This window comes from Camelus ferus, chromosome 21 (assembly GCF_009834535.1).
Source record: "Camelus ferus isolate YT-003-E chromosome 21, BCGSAC_Cfer_1.0, whole genome shotgun sequence".
NCBI lineage: Eukaryota > Metazoa > Chordata > Mammalia > Artiodactyla > Camelidae > Camelus > Camelus ferus.
The window spans coordinates 17,895,740-17,909,114 of NC_045716.1; the positions used below are offsets into that span (position 1 = coordinate 17,895,740).

General features: G+C 43.7%; 1 protein-coding gene across 1 annotated transcript; it reads left to right on the forward strand.

The window, feature by feature from the left end:
* The first annotated feature begins 3,344 nt into the window (after positions 1-3,344).
* On the forward strand, positions 3,345-8,370 carry MPZ (myelin protein zero). Its single transcript, XM_006173983.3, has 6 exons — positions 3,345-3,503; positions 5,784-5,950; positions 6,204-6,417; positions 6,666-6,801; positions 6,972-7,032; positions 7,135-8,370. Exons 1-6 carry the CDS (start codon positions 3,437-3,439, stop codon positions 7,234-7,236), a joined length of 747 nt encoding a protein of 248 aa, XP_006174045.3. The 5' UTR covers positions 3,345-3,436; the 3' UTR covers positions 7,237-8,370.
* The last annotated feature ends 5,005 nt before the right edge of the window (positions 8,371-13,375 follow it).

Below are 13,375 nucleotides of genomic sequence, written 5' to 3' on the forward strand. Positions count from 1 at the left end.
GCTCTTAACGAAGATTCGTAGCTCTCCGTCTCAGGCCGGTTTAGAGGACTTGCTGATTTTCTTGTACGTTTGGTCTCTGCCCTCGCGTCCCTTAGCTGGCGTCTACCAGAATTTGCGAAGATTTCCCAGAATTGTCGCTGATTCAGGCTCTTCGGTCTACATTTTACCTACGTGTATACAAATTTTGTTTCGCACCACCAAACGGAGGACTAGCCCAGATTCTTCACTGCCCACTTCTCGGTCTAGTTTCACTCCCTCTCCCTTCCAGGTGGAACTAAAAACGTCTTGGTAGGGCTCCTGAGACACCCAGGGAAAAAGATACTTTGGGTTCCCTGCCATTGTAAAGTGAACCTTCTCTAATACAGAGGTGCAGTGCGCAAATTGAGATCCGTAGGGGAGTGAACCTCACAAATCAGGATTCCCAAGGGCTGGGAGCCTCCTCTAACCACCTCAGTTAGCTTTTGCCCCACAATTCCTGGCCTTTGAGCTGCTGCATGAACTAGACGCCCACTAACCAAAGACAACTCTCCCTTGTTTCTTGTTTCTATGTGGGTGATACCCACTGCCAGAAGAACCTTGGGGGTGGGGGTGAGGAAAACTCGCTTTGATTTATATACATAAAAACAGTTTTGAGAAACCTAAGCACAGCAACCAGAGCGCTTACAACTTAACAGAGAAAACAAGCAAGTGAGAAAGGAACGAAAGGGAGCAAAAGTTCTTGAGTCTCTTTTGAAGAGGGAAGAGGAGGAGGAGTGAAGGAGACAGCCCAGAGCAACTCTTGTTCTACAATAAAACATTCATTACATTAATATTCAGATCTTATTTATATTTAGCATTCCTGCACTTTTCCTTTCAGGACTTAAATAGCACAGATTCACTTACTTCTGCATCAAGTGAAAATGATATTTTGCATTTCTATAATGCTGGCAAAGAAAGCACTTTAATAGACTTCTAGATTGGAAAGGACCTTAGAGGCTCTCCAACTGGATTTTCTATCCTGTGGATGGAACTCCTCTGCAACACTGCTGACAGCTGAGCTTCAAGACTCTGCTCTAACACATTCAGTAATGAGTACCTCAAAAAACAAGTTTCATTGACTAAAAACTCAGTCATTAGAAAGTTGTTACATTACATACAGTTTTCTGCCATTGATTCTTTCCAGTCATTGATCCTACTTTGGCCCTCTGAAGCTTCACATTAACAAATCCAATGAATACCTCTTTCACTAAATGCTTTAGTTTCACTTAACATGTGTATTGACTTTTTCCCAGAGTCTGTAGAAGGGGATTCAAAGATACATACGTGTATGTTGTCCTCCAGAAGCCTTAGGTAGATAAAAAAAAAAAGTAGCACATAGATAAAGAAAGAAATACAACAAAGAAAGTAGCAGCCCTTGAAAGGGGTATAGGTTAAAGGGGTGGTAGATGAAAGGAGAAAGTGATTACTTGTAACTGGGGAGACAGGGTTAGGCAGGAATGTTGACTACAACATCCTATAAACATTTATTGATGATGATTTTGCCTGTGGAGTTTATGATCAAGCCTCCTATTTAGAGCTCCACAACCCAAATCCAATACTAATCGCTAAATCCACCAAGACTGTGGTATAAGGAGATGCCAGGAAGGTACCAGGAGCCCACAGCTTTACAGGTGAGCCTGTGGTGGTCCCAAAGCAGGAATGAACATTGACCTTTCCCTTCAGTTAACCTCTACAGCCTGTAATTGATGGAAATGAATCATATTAAAATTCAAACCAAGGGTTAAGGCAAGCCCCTTACCACCAGGACTTATCTTAAAAATAAGCAGAAGGGAGAAGCAGGGTCTAGTCCAGGCCTGAGGTGAAAGAAGGGATGGGGAAGAGGTGTAAGAAGGGATGGGGAAGAGGGAAAATCATTCCAGATAGGAGTCTGAGAGGTTCAGCGAAAAGCTAAATTATTTCAGATGATCCCAAGGAGAGAAACAAAGGTGGCAACAATCAGGAGATCTCTGATCTGAATGATTTTTCTGGCCAGATTTGTCTTAAAACTCTGCTCTGACCATGTAGACGTTCCCATTCCTAACCTCAAATACCACCCTAAAACCTTCAGGAAATTCTTATGATGTACCCACTTTAGTCTGTCATTTAAGGCTCTTCACAAACTGGCTTCAACTTTCTTGTACAGACTCCTTTTCTACAATGCCCCTTCAAGATCCCCCAAATCAAGTTAAAGCAGAGGACACCAGATCTGCCTTGAATATGCCCAATACTGTGCAAAATTAACCCCCAACACACACACTTGTTTGTCTCTTTGTCTTTGTTTTTTCTGTTCTATCTGCCTAGATACCTTCACTACTCATTTCTCCTTTTCAAAATGGCATGCATCCCTCAAGATGGATACACATCTAATATTGCCTTCTAGACATGACTCCCTCTTCCTCTGAACTTCATTTATTAAATGAAAGTTATTTTTGTATTTAATCTCTGTTACATAATATAATCTTCCTAATATAGCTCTGTGTGCCCTTCTTTATATTCTCAGCACTTTGTTCATCACTCTACTATATCAAGCATCATGGTTTATTGTATTTGCTTGTTAATGGGTTTGTCCTCTGATCCTCTCTGCCTCCCCAGACTAGATTTTGAACTCCTTGAAGGAGGATCTTAATTTTTATTCCTCTTTCCATTACCCACAAACCTGTGACTCTATATGTAGCTAGCACTCAATATAACTTTGTTGCTTTGCTCTAAACTGAAATGGGCTTAAACTGCAGCATGCGGCAGTGAAAAAATTCCTGAAAAAGAAGGAAACATCAGGGGATTCTTCCCTGGATATTTTCCCATGGAGAAAACTTCTTATCTGGGAAGAATCACCCAGGATGCAGGGAGATGGGGGGAAAAAAAAGACTCCCAAAGGACCTGGTCATCTCAGGAAGCCTATAATTCAGCCCATGGTAGTCAAGATAACAAGGAATGTCCTGTTTCCAAATTCTCTGGGGAAGACCTGCCTCTAGCTCCTAAGCTCTTGGGGAGCCACTTTCAGGTAAGGAGGCTAGGGAGGAAACTCTCTTCATAGCCTTAGGATTCAGGTTCCCCTGCCCATCTATCCCTCAGAGAAATGTGTTTGTGTCCTTTTTTCTGTCCCCCCCACCACCACCACATTCCAGCCTAGGGCAGGGGTAGGCCAACAGACACAAAGCCCTCAGTGTATGGGGTGGTATGTGTGCCCCCCCACTCCACCCAGAGGACACAATACCCGTTCTGCTTCCTGCACTCTGCCTCCCTCCCCACCACCTCTCAACTGCACATGCCAGGCTGCAATTGGTTACTAGCTCAGGACAGCCCCCTCATACTGGGGCCCCGGGGGATTTTAAGCGGGTTCCAGGAGCCCCCGCTCAGTTCCTTTTCCCCCACTCTCCCAACCCCGCAGACGCTCCAGGCCCCAGCCCCTGCCCCAGCTATGGCTCCTGGGGCTCCCTCGTCCAGCCCTAGTCCTGTCCTGGCTGCGCTACTCTTCTCCTCTTTGGGTAAGTGGAGTGACCACAGTCTGGGGTACCTGGGGCTCAGGTTGTCTCTCAGCAACCTTCCCATGGCCTTCACTGCACTCCCCACTGCAATCAAAGAAAGAGTGAGCAAGAGCAGGAATATATATATATATATGGTTTGGAGGGAGGCAGTAAAGGTAAAGGTACTCTGTGAAGGGAGAAGGTAAAAGAGTGTAGAGAGCTTCCCTGAGGTGGACCTGTCTGGAGCTAGGTTGGAAACTAGTAACATGCCGTCAGAGCCATGCTGAGGGCCTAGTAGGAAGCAATGTTAGAGCTTGATAAGAACACAGGTTCAGACGTTTCAGACATCTGGTTCTGGTCCCTACTCCTCCCCTAGTTGTGCAGGAGGTACCTAACCTTAGTTTCCCAGAAAAGTAGTCAGAGAAAGTGATCTAAGGAAGGAGCCCAAGATTTGTGGTCCCAACTCCTCAGATCCTTTTTCTCTTGGTGCCTCAGTTTCTCTCTGTGGATCAGTTACCCATTATGTGGATGAATGGGAGGTTCCAGGATATTCTAGAATCTTGTCCATCTAAAATTGTCTTCCACCTGAGTTGACCCGCTCCTTCTTTGCCACGTGGCAGATGTTGGGTGAGAAAGAGAAGTTCAGAGTAGAATTATTTGAATGGATCCTTCCCTTTTCCAAAATGCCCCGAAGCCTAATGCAATGGGTGAGCAGTAGGCAAATGGGGGACTGGGGAGCTGGTTAGAATGTCTGATTCTCTGTTGTCTCCTTGAGTCCTAAACTCAGAACCTAGACTCTTTTGGGCTGTACTGCACCATTCAGAGGTACTCTGAGAAAATGTTAAGGATAAGGAGTTGGAGAAGAGCATAGGGAGGGAAATGGGGAGAGGGAATCTTGGAGTATAAGGAGGAGAGTTCTGTCTCAGCACCTGACCCACTCATAGAATCATTGAACAGAGCTGAAGGGCAGTGGCTGAAATTTGAACAGGAGGAATAGAAGTTAGATCCAATGAATAACCTTCCTTGTTACATTTGGGATTCCCAAGAAGGCTCTAAGGCTGAATCCCAGGAGGTGAGTCACTGATATTGCATTCTAAGGTGGGGGATTTGGGACTATGGAGCCCAAGGGGGAGAGAAGGGGGGAGGTATGAACCCTCAGCATTGGTCAGACAATAGGTCTCTGTTTATTTGGTTGCTTCCTCCCCCTCCCATAGAACAAAAGGGTCTACAGTTGCCCCCAGCCAGGGCCAGCCCACACACATAATCCCTCTGGAATGGCTTTCCTTGTGTGGGTGAGTCTTGGGAGTGGCACTGGGCCAGAATGGCCAAGAGGAGGGTGAGGAGGGTCAAACCAGAACCACAGAGGGCTCACATGCAGAGTCATCTGAATTCTGGGCTTGGGGGTCCTGCTCTGCATCAGCTTCCCCTGAGTGGGGTATGAGTTCCTTCCCTCCCTGACCTGCCCACCCCACCCCCCACACAAGAGCAGCTGTATGGAAACCAGCAATGAAGACAGCTGGGCCAGGGAAGAAGACTTACTTTCTCCAGTGTCTTCTTCTTTTTTTTTTTTTTTTTTTTTTTTTTTGCAAGAAATTTGAGTTTGCCATACTGTGAAATACTATGCAGCTGTTAAAAATAAGATTGATCTCTATGAATCAACATGAAACACTCCCTCAGATACATATATTCTTAAGCAAAAAAAGAAGTAGAATATAATTCAATGTATGTTAAAAAGGAAAGCTCCACAGAACAAAACTATTTCTTACATGTACATGTATATATTGAGTTTGATACATAGAAAACGGTTACACATTAAACTGATAACATTGGTTATGTATGGGAGGGGACTAAAAGAAAGAAATTGGTTGGGGCATTTCAAGAAAGAATTTAGCTTTCTTTATTTCTATTGCTTGAATAGTTTAAGAAGAATGCTATATGTGTTATCTGTATAATTTATAATGTTTTAAAATTGTAAAGGTTACATCTAAGGGATAGCTTAAGAATTAGATACTGACCCAAAGGGAAAGTAAGACTTGGAGACAGAATCCAACTTCTAAAAATTGGAGAATTCTGTTACTGCTGATTTCATTTCCTCTATCAAACATGCTGAAGAGCTTGAGCCAACATGGTATTTCTATTCATTTATTCAATTAGTCCAGACTGACTTGGGCCTCAGTATTCATCATTTCTGCCCCAGTCTTTGCTATGGCCTGTGACTAAGCCTTGACTTCCTGTTGATCTCACTTCCTCTATATCCCTCATTGGGCTCACATGTGCATCTGTTTCCCTCTCTGTTTGCAGTGCTCTTCCCGGCCCAGGCCATTGTGGTTTACACAGATAGGGAGGTCCACGGTGCTGTGGGCTCCCAGGTGACCTTGCATTGCTCCTTCTGGTCCAGCGAGTGGGTCTCAGATGACATCTCCTTCACCTGGCGCTACCAACCTGAAGGTGGCCGGGATGCCATCTCGGTGAGTGCCTGGGAGAATCCTGGGATTGGATAACAGAAAGGGTGCTTCAGAGAACAACAGAAAAGAGATCTTGGGCTAAGGAAGGGGGAATCCTTTATGACCCATAACCCCAACTTTGGCAAGGTAAGTGGCAATCTTTGTCATCCTGACTAGGTCCTGTCGACACTAATGCCCCCTCCCCAGCACCATGCTCTCCATCCCAGAATCCCTCACTCTGAGGCTAAAGCTACATGCTTCTCCTCATTCCTCATAGATCTTTCACTATGCCAAGGGACAACCCTACATCGATGAGGTGGGGACCTTCAAAGAGCGCATCCAGTGGGTAGGAGACCCTTACTGGAAGGATGGTTCCATTGTCATACACAACCTGGACTATAGCGACAACGGCACTTTCACCTGTGACGTCAAAAACCCACCAGACATAGTGGGCAAGACCTCTCAGGTCACACTCTATGTCTTTGAAAAAGGTGTGAGAGGAAGTGGGACGGGGTAGGGGGAATGGGAGGCAGTTCAGAGAGGGGATCATGCCTCCCCGAGAGGCTGGGGGAAGGGGCAAAATGCCCGGGCTTATGCCCTTCTGGCACTGGGAGAGTGGGCAAAAGGCAGACTTGGTCGGAAAGTCTTACATTCCTCAACTGCAGGGAATAGGTGCGGAGCTAGGAACGAAAGATGCTTGTCCCTGCTCATTCCTCGACTTCTCTTCCTCCCCTCCTAGTGCCTACTAGGTATGGGGTAGTGCTGGGAGCTGTGATCGGGGGTGTCTTGGGGATAGTGCTATTGTCGCTGCTGCTTTTCTACCTGGTTCGGTACTGCTGGCTACGCAGGCAGGCGGCCCTGCAGAGGAGGCTCAGGTAAGGGGCGGAGCCTGACTCCCCTCCCCCACTCCGACTACTCCCCATCTGGGCACAGACTACTCTGGTGGGTGGGAGGGCCAAAGGGGAGAGGAAGCCTTGACTGCTCTGCCAGGGGTTCCGGAGGGGCCAAATCCGTTGCACCTCCCCGCCCCCCCCTTTCTCTGTAGTGCCATGGAGAAGGGGAAATTGCACAAGCCTTCGAAGGACTCGTCGAAGCGCGGCCGGCAGGTTAGAGGGACTTGGGGAGCCGCCTGGCAGCAGTTAGGCGGGGGGATGGGAACAGTCCAGCCCCACCAGATCGATGACTGATGTGTGCACCCCTCCCCACAGACGCCAGTGCTATATGCCATGCTGGACCACAGCAGAAGCACCAAAGCTGTCAGTGAGAAGAAGACTAAGGGGTTGGGGGAGTCTCGCAAGGATAAGAAATAGCGGTTAGCGGGCCGGGCGGGGGATCGGGGGCCAGGGGCAGAGGTCTCCAAAGGCGCTCGGGTGGTGGTCATCGAGATGGAGCTTCGAAAGGATGAGCAGAACTCGGAGCTCCGGCCTGCTGTCAAGTCCCCCAGCAGAACCAGCCTCAAGAACGCCCTCAAGAACATGATAGGCCTGGACTCAGAAAAGTGATCACCCCCCGCCCCCAGGCCCTGCCAGAGCAGGGGGACCTAGGCTCCTCCATCCCCTGTCTAGGTGCTTTCCTCCTTCGCTCCCCAGCCCTGCCCTGCCGGCACCTCCCTTTGAGATGTAAGTTTCATTCCAAAATTCATTCCCCAGGCACTTCATATTCTCTCCTGCCTTTACCCCTTGGCTTTCTGGGATCCCGGGGCCCCATCCTACCCTTCACCTGCCCCAAGGACTGCGTGTTTGGTGCCTGTTTCTCTGGCGCCGAGAAGAAAGGGACCTTGATACCCTGTGCCTCAATTCCAGGCCACCTGGTATCCCATCCCCTGCACCACCTAGCCTATCCCTCTGGCTCTTTTCTTTCTGACCTTCCCTCCCTTCCATCAGGTGGCCCAGTTCCCTGCTCTTTTGTCCCAGTTAACACCCAGATCACCCAGATCAAACTCTCCTTCAGGGTTTATTTAGATTGTTAGTTATTTTTTATTTTTTAATCCATTCTTGTTTGTTTGTTTGTTTGTTTATCTGTGCCTATGCTCCACCCTCCCCCCCATGACTGAGTACCAATGACGTCATGTGGCTTTTGCAATTCCTTAACCCCCATCAAATCCTTAACTGAGTCTAGCAGAGGGGCCCCTGATCCTCAAACCTCAGCTATAGGAATGGTGCCCCCTGACCACTTTGGAGCACTATTCTGAGAGTCATGGGAAAGGAGACAGAGACAAAGGATCCTCATAGGTCAGGGGGCTGAGGAGGGGGGCACATGAGCCTAAGAAACAGCTTTTAAATAACCAAAGAGAAAGCAGAAAAAAACAAATGAGAGGTGGGGGGAGAGGGAAGAGGCTACACTCCCAGCCACAGGGGATTCTTAGGATTTTTCTACATTCTGTACATTTCTTCTCAAACCCCCAAATGTCCTTAAATGTTTAATAAACACTGACATTTCCAGAAGCTGCTGCCTCCATCTCCAATTTCCTCATTCTCCTGGGAACAATCCCTGTCCCTTATCCCATCCCTAACTTCCCACCTTCCCTATCCCTCTCCTCCCCAACCCATTCTCCTCCCCATCTGGTTTCAGTTGTTAAGAATTTAATTTTATAGTATGGGATTACATAGTATAGTGGAAAGAACTCTGAAATAGGTTCATAAGACAAATTCGTACATTCAGCAGATACCCAGTGAGTTCGTACTGTGTGCTAAACTGTGTGTCAGGCTCTGCATTTACATGGGTTATAACAGACTCCCTCTTCACCAAGATCTGAATCCTTAAAACGTCTCAGCCACTCACTAACTGTGTGATCCAGGGCTAGTTACTTGACTTAGGTGACCCTGTTTTAACATTTGTAAACAACTGAAATAATGATATCTGTACTGCTTAATTCCCGGGAGTTTTGTAAGAATCACATGCAATCCTGTGTATGGAAATCTTTGTAAACTATAAATTGATATACAACTAAGATATTAAGAATCAGTCCTTTTAAGAGGTTTCTTAATCTTGCCTAAAGGATTACACTTTATAAACTAGCACTAATCTCATTTACCCCTACAAACACATTCACATACAACTTTGTTTCCTTGGTGCGCTATTTTAGGTGTACTATTAATAACTTATCAGCTAGTTTGTGGGTATGCCAGTTTAGGCACACCATTAATATCCTGGAATCCTTAAATAATTGTGGAAAAACATACATGTGTCTTTTTCCTCTGGGAGTTACTGATGGTAGAAAAACAAGCTTCCCACAGTCATTTCTTTACCTTGGTAAGAGGTTAAAGATAAGATTTTTAACAGCAGATTTACCAAAATCCAGAGTGCTTCCATTTATTTCAAGGGATGTCTTCCACTTCTCTTAAAAGAAAGCTTAACCCAAATTAATTTAATTAAAAAACTAATAGATTCCACTAAGTAAATACAAATCAAAACTACAGTGAGATACCTACCATGTCACATCCATTAGGATGGCTACTATCAAAACCAAAACAAAACAAAGTGTTAACATGGATGTGGAGAAGTTGGAACCCTTGTGCACTGTCGGTGAGAGTGTAAAATGGTACTGCCCCTGTGGAAAGTATGAAGATTCCTCAAAAAGTTAAATATAAAATTACCATATGATCCAGCAGTTCCACTTCTGGGTATTTATCCAAAAAAATTAAAAGCAGTGTCTTGAAGAAATATTTGTACACCCTTGCTCATTGCAGCATTATTCACAATAGCTAAAATGTGGAAGCAACCCAAATTCCAACTGATGATTGGATAAAGAAAATGTGGTATATCTATACATACAATGGGATACTATTCAGATGTAAAGGGAAGGTATAGCTTAAGTGGTAGAGTGCATGCTTAGCATGCAGGAGGTCCTGGGTTCAATCCCCAGTACCTCCTCTAAAAATAAATAAACCTAGTTACCTCCTCCACCCCATGCCAACATAAAATAATTCAATATTCAACTGTAAAAAGAAAGAAAATTCTGATATATTCTACAACATGAACTTGAGGATGTTAAGCATTAGCAAGTGAAACAAGCCAGCCATTCAAAGACAAATCCTGTGTGATTCCACTGTATGAGGTTCTTAAGTAGTCATAATCATAGAGACAGAAAGTAGAAAGTAGTTGTCAGGAGCTGGGGAAATGGGAGAATGGGCATTTATTGTTTAATAGGTATAGAGTCAGTCTCAGTTTTACAAGATGAAGCGTTACAGAGATGGATAATGGTGATGGTTGCACAACATTATGAATGTACTTAATATCACTGAAATATATAGAATTTAAAAAGATTGAGGTAAATTTTATGTTAAGCGTATTTTACCACAATTTTTTTTAATTGGAAAATAAAAGCTAATAGAGTCTATATAGCTTTTTCAGGGTGGGAGAGGAAGCTTAGTCACAACTCAGTAAAGTTGGGAATATCAGGCGGTGCAGAATAGCTCAGTGGTAGAGGGCATGCTTAGCATGCACAAGGTCCTGGGTTCAAATGCCAGTACCTCCAATTAAAAAAAAAAAGTTGGGAATACCTAAGTAAAGATTAGATTATCAGTGGATCAGAATATAGAGTTGGGAAATGCAAGTAAGTGTGAGAACATATTATATCATAAAAATAACACTTCAGTTCAGTGATAAATGAATGGATTATTTAATAAGACATATTGATGCAATTGACTTTTATGTCTGGGAGAAAATAAAGTAAGATCTCACATCACATAGAAAAATAAAATCTAAATGTTAAGAAATAAAATACAAATATCAGAAGGAAATAAGAATTTTTGTTTAATCTTCAAATGGGAAAGCCTTTTAAACAAGACAGGAAATCCAGAAATCCTAAAGAGGTACATAAAATCTTGCACCCCTTTAATGGCAGAATATAAACAAAACCAAAAGGTAATCATGGAGAAAAATACAACACAAATGAATTATCTTTCTACACATAACAGGCTAACAACTCCTTTATTCGCATCTTCAGCTACTGTCCCATTTCTCAGGTTCCCTCTATAGCAAAACTTCTTAAGTAAGTCTGGGGCACTATTCTTCCATTTTCTCTTCAACTCACTCACTCCATCGCTCTACTGAAACTGCTCCTGTCAAAGGGCATCAACGATGTCCATTTAGCCAAATTTGAAGGTCACTTTTCAGTCCTCATCTTTTCAGCAGCATTTAACATTATTGGCCACTTCCTCTTTCTAATAACACTTTATCTCTTGGCTTCCTGGAAACACATTATTATGGATTTTCTCTTACCTATTTGAGAAATGTATGACAATTTTAAAGTAGAGATTGAAACAACCAGGAAGACATCTTTTGTTTGTCCCATGGGATGCGTGTTTGTTTATTCAAATTAAAGGTTCATTTGATTATCACAGAGCAACAATTATTTTGAACTGAATGTTGTTTTCCCCCTTTAGATGGGAACTGCATTCTCACTACTCTCACTTCCTTACCTGCCTGACTACTCTTAGCATGAATTTCCTGCTCTACATTAAAACAGCTAAGAAATTGGACATAGTGAACAATGAAATGTGAAAGTGAAGCTGGAGAAGGGAGGTTATAGTCAGACTACAACCCAGAGCTTCTTACAGTTCCTCGAACAGGCCAACAGTCCTGGTGTCCAGCTCTGGCTACATTAGTTACTCCTCAAACTCAGAGTCTCACTGAATATTCTGTTATCTAAAGACTAAATTGTGGAAGTTTACTTCCGACAGGGGTAACAGTGAAGGACAGTGGTGAAGGAAAATTCTCTCAGTGAAAAAAACAAAAACAAAAACAAAATCCTAAAAAGTTATACAAATGTAAGATTAACAAGTTTGATCTAATGAATAACATAGTGAAAATAGTTAACAATACTGTGTCATGTAATTGAATGCTGCTAAGAGAGTAGATCTTAGGCCTCTCGTTCCCTCACCTTCCCAGATGGCCTTCACTCTGTCTATGGAGTGTGTACATACTTTTACTTCAATCCTTCTCCCCCACCCCATGCCTTGTGGCCTCTCTGGCCTGGAGACGGCCTATACTCTGTCTATGCAGTGGGCATCTCTCTGAATAGATCTTTTACGAAAAAAAAAATGTAGATCTTAAATTTTCTCACCACAAAAAAGAAATGGTAACTACATGATAAGATGGAGGTGGTAGCTAATACTATGGTGGTAATCATTTTGTGATTTATAAATGTATCTAATAAGCAATTGTATATCTTAAACTGAACACAATATGTGTCAATTATAGCTCAATAAAGCAGCAGGGGAGGAAGGGAGTTATACCAAAATCTATGTTCTATATTCCTTCCCAGAAGACAGTTTTCATGTATAGAAATAAATGGGACATGCAAAGTTCTTTTGAGAAATTACTGCTAAAGAGCAGAGAGTGTCTTGTCCATTGAGCCAGGCTCCACTGAGATAGTGGAGTTTTCATTGTATCTCCTCCCTCCTGGTTAGTCACACTCAGGAAATAAAAGGGATCAGAATACCTTCTCCTTGGGAAGCTGTCACCCAGTGTGGGCGAAGCCACTTGTTTGAGCCTCCCCAACAAAAGCAGAGAGTTTGGGACTGAGCAGAGTTGTACACACACAGAGTAAAAGAGAAATCTCTTTCACTAAGCAAAGGGTTCATTCTAGTGTGTGTGAATGTTATTTAATATTGTTCTGGGGTAGAATAAAGATTCAGCAGAATCTGTGTGTCTGATTTGCTTAAATCTCTTTGCTTATTCTAAAAGAACCAAAAGTTAGGAATTGTCTAAAGAAGGAACTCATCCCTGTTTTCAGCGAGACCTAAAACAGGAATCAAACCAAACCTGCTTTAATTCTTACTGTGGCTCTCTTTGACCAGGGACAAATCACCTGACTGCATAACTTTGAGTTTTGTTAAGTTAATATCTATCCTATGGTGCATTTAAAAGAAGAAATTGAGAATATGTGTGAACCACATCACTAAATACCTGGCATAGAGTAGACGACCCATCTGTACTAGGTCCTAGTCATTATTTACATCCCTTTTTTTCCCTATGTTCAGTTGAAGCAAGTGGGAAACCTCTCCCACAAAACACACTCAGGCAGGAGGGCCTAACTCACTGCCTACAGGCCGGATCTCAGTCTATTACTGTCTGCTTCAAAATTCAGACACCATCACAACACAGACAGATCCTTTTGTCCTGTAAGGGCTTTCCTTTCTAGGCATTAAGTGTGGCTCCCAGCTGAGCCCCCATTATTTATCCTGCAGTCCCTCTCTAAGTATCTAGCCCATGGTAAAGACTCACAGCTTATCAGTAAGCTTTAAGAGTCTCTTTTAGGGAAGAAGTGATGGAGGCAGGAAAAAGATGAGCTTCTGAATTTTCAAGCTAGTGCTGGGCATGGCTTTCCAATCCCCACAGACCCAGTACCCCTTTTACTATTCTGAAATAATATTCGTGTGATGTAAACTATGCACATAATTTCAAAAAGTAGATATGGTACTCTATATTATAAAGGTGAAATAA